Source organism: Cetorhinus maximus, chromosome 9 (genome assembly GCF_964194155.1).
Source record: "Cetorhinus maximus chromosome 9, sCetMax3.hap1.1, whole genome shotgun sequence".
NCBI lineage: Eukaryota > Metazoa > Chordata > Chondrichthyes > Lamniformes > Cetorhinidae > Cetorhinus > Cetorhinus maximus.
The window spans coordinates 35,347,439-35,354,148 of NC_135887.1; the positions used below are offsets into that span (position 1 = coordinate 35,347,439).

Below are 6,710 nucleotides of genomic sequence, written 5' to 3' on the forward strand. Positions count from 1 at the left end.
CATCTTCTGATAATAATCATAACACTAGTACCAAAGCAAAGTACTGCGGATGCTGGAAATCTGCAATAAAACCAGAAAACGCTGGAAGTACTCAGGCAGCATCCGTAGAGAGAAACAGATCACGTTTCAGATCTCTGACCTTTCATCAGAACTGCTCAGATGCTAGTTTAAAAGCAAAGAACATTATCTTTGGGGAAAGCTAAGGCTGTAAATATTTCTAAAGCAAGGCAATCGACCTGCAATGTTAACTCTGTTTCTCTCCACAAACCTGCTGAGGTTGCCCAGCATTTTGAGCTATTTGTAAATGTTCTTGCATTCTGCGAATCAATCACCATTGAGAACATGATACTTATTTCCCCCTCAAACAAATTAAGTTTACCGATTAGTTTTTCAAAAGTTTCCCTTTAAAAATAAAGTTTTAAACTTTCCGTTCTTTTTCCATCACAATTGGTTAAGCAATTGATAGCAACTGATAACTATTTCTTGGACCTCTTGGTTGTGTTGTCAATCAGGGGGCTGTGGGCGGGACTTACAAGAAGCGACCAGTCATAGGCTGAAACTATAAGGTTGTGAATGGCTGGAAGTCATGTTCATCATGAATCTTTGACGTGTGATTGGTTGATGCTGTTGTCAGTCAAGGTCAGGGCCCCGCATTCCCGGTGGCGGCCCGGGAAGATGGCGATGGTGTTTCGCTGTGTGAGGAACTATCGGCACCGGGATTCGGGGGACTGGGCGAAGAAAGCGATTGTTGGCGACGGCCGAAGACGCGACTGGAATCCGGAGAATGTATCTGTGGCGGCCGGTGTTGGGCAGCGGCCCACTGGCCGTTCGGAAATTAGCCGCTGGCCGGAGCCGCCTCCTGCAGTGGCACTGAGGCGGAGTGCCCAGAGCGGGCACCTGGAGCCCGGGCTGCCGCTGTCTCCCAACAGGTACCATCCGAGTTGGGGGGCAGCAGAGGAGCGGGGCCTCCTCTCACTAGCCCTCACTGTGCCACAATTATACCGCACGCAGCAAACATCTGACCATGTCTCTCCAGGCAAACAATCCCCATCAGTGGCTGGGAGCATGACATTTCTATTGGATAGTGAGCCCTGCTCTGGGGCCAGAGCCCTCATTAACACTGAGCTATACAAGATGCGCGTTAAAGGGCTTGCCAGCATTGGGAGTCGTTTATCCTGTCGAGCCTTGTTCTCTCATAGGAGGAACGACAGTTGCCATCATAGGTTTTGGAGTTTCCGGACTTTTAAATGGCTAATCGTCACAAATACCCATGCATCACCCCAGGATGGTAACAGATATTGGCATTCTGTCATTAAAGTACTGCATCAGTGCAGAACCTATAGCTACTTTAAAGATGGCAACAGGTATTCCAACAGAAATAATGCTGTCCCACCTCCTCAGAGCAAGACAGTATACTATGATATTTTGAAAATCTCTCCCAATGCCACCCAGAGTCAGATCAAATCTGCTTACTACAAACAGTCACTACTTTACCACCCAGACAGAAATGCAGGCAGTGAGGAAGCAGCATTAAGGTTCACTCAAATCAATGAGGCATATTCTGTGCTGGGCACTGTGAGCCTGAGGAAGAAGTATGATCGAGGGATTCTGACTCCAGCAGATTTACATAGTGAGAAGAAATCTTTGGAGAAAGCCCAAGCCTCAAAGACAAAACAATCGCAGGCCAGGAGCTCATCAGATCATTTGGACACTGGGAAATCAATGTTCAATTTTGATGAGTTCTACAGGGCCCACTATGGGGAGCAATTAGCCAGGGAGCAGACCCAGCGCTGGAGAAGGATGCAGCTACACAAAAACAAGGAAAGTCAAGAGAAAAAATGGCATTTTCACAGACTAATCGAGGTGGCAGTGACTGCTATGCTTATGGCAGGGTTTTACTTGTTGTTCAATATCAAAAACAAATAAAAGAATATGATGGTCCCTCAAGGAGCTAAGACTTGAACTTCATTGTAACTTCATGGGCGCCCGGTGCTATTTTGACACTCTGGATAATGTGGTCAAACAAATATGGGCAAATTATAGTAGCGAGAGTTTGTGAAATAGTTGCAGTAGCTGCAACATTTTTCCAATTTTAGCCTACCATTATTGTCAGCTGTAAGGAAGCTTTACTGCTGCAGTCGCATTACTGTTTAAAAGTAGAACAACTGGAAATTTGAAATAAAAATAGAAAATGCTGGAAATATGGAGTGGGTCAGTCAACATGTGTTTAGAGAAAAGTCAAGATTCAGAACTTCATAACCACTGCACTTAGTACAGACACTGACTGACCTGATGTGTATTTCCAGCATTTCCCGTTCTTATTCATAAAATGTTCCCTCTTGTTTCTGGCTCTATGATTGATCACACATTTGAGAGTCAATTTTAGCCTGTACTGTATGCTTGCTGAATCTTATGCTCTGTAGTTTGAAAATAGCTGATGTCTGCACTGAGGCAGTAGATAATATTGCACCCTCAAATGATTTTAAAAGCTAGAATCTTTTCACATCAGATGATGCCAGTAACTGCAGGATTAGGCTGCATTTATACTGCAAGTGTAGCAACAGTGTAAAGCAACTCATATTAGGTTATGGTGACAGTGTGGAGTTAGGCCCAGAGTAAGACTCAATTCCATAGTACTCTTTTTCCACTTCTCTCAGGATTCAGGTCTGGCCATGATTCTGGATTTGCACCATAGCTTTACCAACATTACAATTGTAGCGTACATACAGCTTCAGTTACCATCTACTTCTATGGTCTGTGCTGCCCAGATCCTAACTCTCACCAAATTTTGTTCGCCCATGTGCATATTGGCTGCTACTCCAGCAACTGCTCAATTAAAAAATATCATCCTTTTATCAAATCCCTCCATGGCCTTGCCCTTCCTATCTCTGTAACCTACTTCAGCTCTCCAAGATCTTTGCACTTCTCCAGTTCTGGTCTCTTGCATATCCCTGATTTCATTGCACCACCAGGAACGCACATACTTTCAGCTACCTAGTCCCTGAGCTTTGGAATTCCTCCATCTCCCCCTATACTTTCTACCTCTCCTCCTTTTAAAACACTCCTTAAATCTCTTTGACCAAGTTTTTAGTAAACTGACCTAATATCATCTTATGTGGCTTGAGGTCAAATATATTGTGCCTATAGGATAGAGCCACATTCCTCCTTACCTGCCTTTGCAACATTCGTCATACCTTGCTGATGGGCAATAACACACTCCTGAATCTATTCCTGTATTTCTACATGGTATGACTATGTGCCTGGAGTAAACTAACCAGACAGCCATCCCCTTCTCTTGTGTTGCAATGTCTCTAACTTGTGTTCTGCTGAATAACTTTGAGGTAGAGTAACTCTAGATATTTCCCAAGATGTGGTTATCTAGGATAATCTGACTGTCGACAAATTCCCGCATTCAGTATCCCAACACACTGCAGTCTTGTGTACCCAGTGACTGCCATCATGTGCTGTAAGAGTAGGGTACTGAATTGCCTTTTTTGTTGGTGCTAGTATTGGTGAAGTGGACTTCAACCTTTTGACTAAAGTGTAAAGCTCACCTGAATACATATCACCATTATGTTATCTGATACATCCCATTGCAACACTTTCTGCATCAGGCTTGCGTTAGAGAATGAGATAGTACATTGCCTATGGTTTTTGTAATGTCTGGTGATAAACTAGTTGTAGTAATGGATAGATCTATAATTATTATTTAGTATATTCCTAATCTGATCTTGTGCCCTGTCTTGAAGAGGATAGAATTTGGAATTTTAGGATTTGATAAGTTAGAATTACAAACAATGTGGATAAAGATGATATGTTTCACAATTTGATTGCCTCCCAAAACTCTCAGTCTGGGCTTTAATGTGAAACAGAAGGTACCAGAGAGCTGTAGTCTTTCTGGAATCATATCCCAGTAAGACTTAGCAGATTCAAGGGGGAAAGAAGCAAATTTGATTGGGTGGTGGAAAGTAAACCTCAACCATCATTGTCAGGGGTTAAACGGTAGCATTAGTAACAGGATGCCGCAAATCAAATCGGGAAGGGAGGAGGTTTGAAGAGGGAGTGGAGGCTGAGAAGGAGAAGATCCTTTTGGGGTAGGGAATTTGGTAAGGCCAGCAAGAATATCCAGTTTAAATGTCACCCTGGTCCTTTCACTGGATTCGAGCTCTGTAATCCACCCTGATCTACCCAATAGACAGATGTATGCAGCAAATTTTTACCCTGATTCATTCAGCCCTTTTTTTCTGCACCGGATTTAATTTACAAGTTTTCAGATAGGTTGTTGTGTATAGAGTGTGATTACTGTGTCCACAGAAAATCCCATTCCAACCTTAATGTGTATTGGGAGAAGTGAAGTAAACCTGCAGAGGAATATCGTATTTTTAGTGCAATATAAATATTATGAGGAGTTCCCAAACTGTAGTTTATGTACCATACGTAGCCACCACCGCCCCACCCCCCTCCCCAAACCATTGCTCTCCAATGTACAAAGTAAACTTGGCTTTGATTGCTTGTATTCTTTTCCTGGTTTGTCTGTTTGAATTTTGTAGGCTGCCTGTTCATGATGCTGTTGCCTGATTGGTGGATAAATCTTAAATCAGCCCTAAGATCCATTATTGTCAGCAATATGGATTACATACAGATCAATGGAAACATAGATTTTTACTCTTTACATGTGGTTCTTGACTCCTTACCTTTCCGGCTTACAAATTTAAATTGTAAGGACACTGATATAAAATAAAACATTGCCTTCCTACAGGAGTGCAGTTATTTTATACAATAAGCGGGATCCAAGGTAGAATGCATTTTCAATAGGGGAATCATTGACACTTTTTCGATGATAGTTTCACATGCTGTAAAATACATTTTGGAAACAGCTAACAACCCATCATGAATATGAAAATGTGAAGGACAAGGTACCAGAGGACTGTAGTTCTTCTAGAATCATATCCCAGTAAGATTTAACAGTTTCAAGAGAGGAAAGAAGCAAACTTGATTGGGTGGGTAGTGGAAAGTAAACCTCAGCCATCATTGTCAGGGGTTAAACTAGCATTAGTAATAGGATGCAGCATCATTATGTCTCACTAAAATTAAATACTGGCGTTTCAGACACCAACAAAGGATATGAAGTCTGTTAAATACAATTAAACAAATACAGATTGTGTCAGTGAGCATTGGTTTACAGATGTATTGTGACTGACATAATTATGTGATAAGCGCCACTCAGTTTATTTTCTGCAAGCTATATTATTTGGATATAGATCCTCTAAATATCTACATTATTCACTATTTAAAATGTATAATGCTAGGTGAGATAAATAGAGTTGTTAATGTGCAGTGAGTAAGGGCCAAGGAATATCTGCTATCTTGTCTCAGTGGAACAGAGTTATATCTCTGATTAAGTAACATTATTAATACAAATGGATTAAGCTGTGTCTTGGTAAACAATGTACATTAAATTAAATTACCTGGAATGTTATACATAACTTGATTCTGATTGCTTTGTAAGGTTGTGCTGGAGCCAGTGTGAGATTTTATATTTAATATACATCTACTTGTACAGATACATGATGAGATTATTAGAAGGTGTAATATATAAAATAAATCCTACTTGCCTCACCATGTTGTTGGTTCACTGTTATGGCACAGCCGATGGTAAATGCTGAGTTGTTCAAATCCTAAAGAGAAACTTGAAACAACTGCCACAACTTCTTTTGCAATTTGTAAAGATTTTGAGATGCATGCCTTGAATTCAGTAGTAATAAGACCACCAAGTCTTATAGGTTTTTACAAAACTAGATTAAACATTTATTAGTAGATGAAATGACTTTAAATACATACATAGATCTACAAATTACTACTATGGTACTACTAATCAATCTAACTCCCAGTTATACTTTCATTAAGGTAATGGTAAGACACGTAGATTTTAAAAGACCCCAGCAAAGAAACATGATACCCTGAACAAGTCAGCTTCCAAGCGAGTTTTCTTAACTTCAGCCCTTTGAAGACAGCAGCTTGAGGCATAGATGCTGAAGGCTTCTTCACGCACTTGTAAGATCTTAAAAATGCCTTCCCTTACACACAGCCCTTGTTCCTTCTTTATACATATCTTTCTTTTTGAATGTAAATACCCATTGTTTCACTATGTCTTTGGACTTTATCTCCCTGATAATAAAACCCTCTCATAGCACTAGGTTTTACCAGTAATCTTTGGGAAAAATAAACACACTGTTTCTAAACTTCCCCCTTGGCTAGGTGACACATTTCATCCCTCTGAAAACAATCTAGCCTGGTTTATTTCAAAATGCAAATGTTCCCTTGACACCTATATTTATCTAATTAACATTTCAAACCTAACCCCTCTCCTTCGATCAAAGCACCCAGACTAGCTGCCTCTAATTCAATTAATTCTCACGCACATACACATAGGCACATCGACACATCCCACTATTACCCTATTTTACAATAAATTCCAATAACATTGTGAGAGTTATTATATCTTCTTGACATTCACCTATATTTTAGGTTCTCCTAGGCTATAACCCTCGGCATTGTGCGTAATGCAACCAAGCCATTACTTTATAGCCAGTCTATGTAACTGCTTCTCATTGAATGTGTTATTCAAGTGAGAATCTAACTTTAATCCAAGTTGGTTTTTTTATTCATTCATGGGATATGGGCTTCACTGGCTAGGACAGCATTTATTG

General features: G+C 40.6%; 1 protein-coding gene across 1 annotated transcript; it reads left to right on the plus strand.

Moving 5' to 3' along the window:
* The first annotated feature begins 664 nt into the window (after positions 1-664).
* LOC144684557 (uncharacterized) lies at positions 665-5,619 on the plus strand. Its single transcript, XM_078548475.1, has one exon. The coding sequence runs from the start codon at positions 676-678 to the stop codon at positions 1,924-1,926; it is 1,251 nt and encodes a 416-aa protein (XP_078404601.1). The 5' UTR covers positions 665-675; the 3' UTR covers positions 1,927-5,619.
* The last annotated feature ends 1,091 nt before the right edge of the window (positions 5,620-6,710 follow it).

Bases quoted from the DNA above. Each gene is read 5' to 3' on its own strand.
- LOC144684557 (XM_078548475.1), top strand. From the start codon at position 676: ATGGCGATGGTGTTTCGCTGTGTGAGGAACTATCGGCACCGGGATTCG.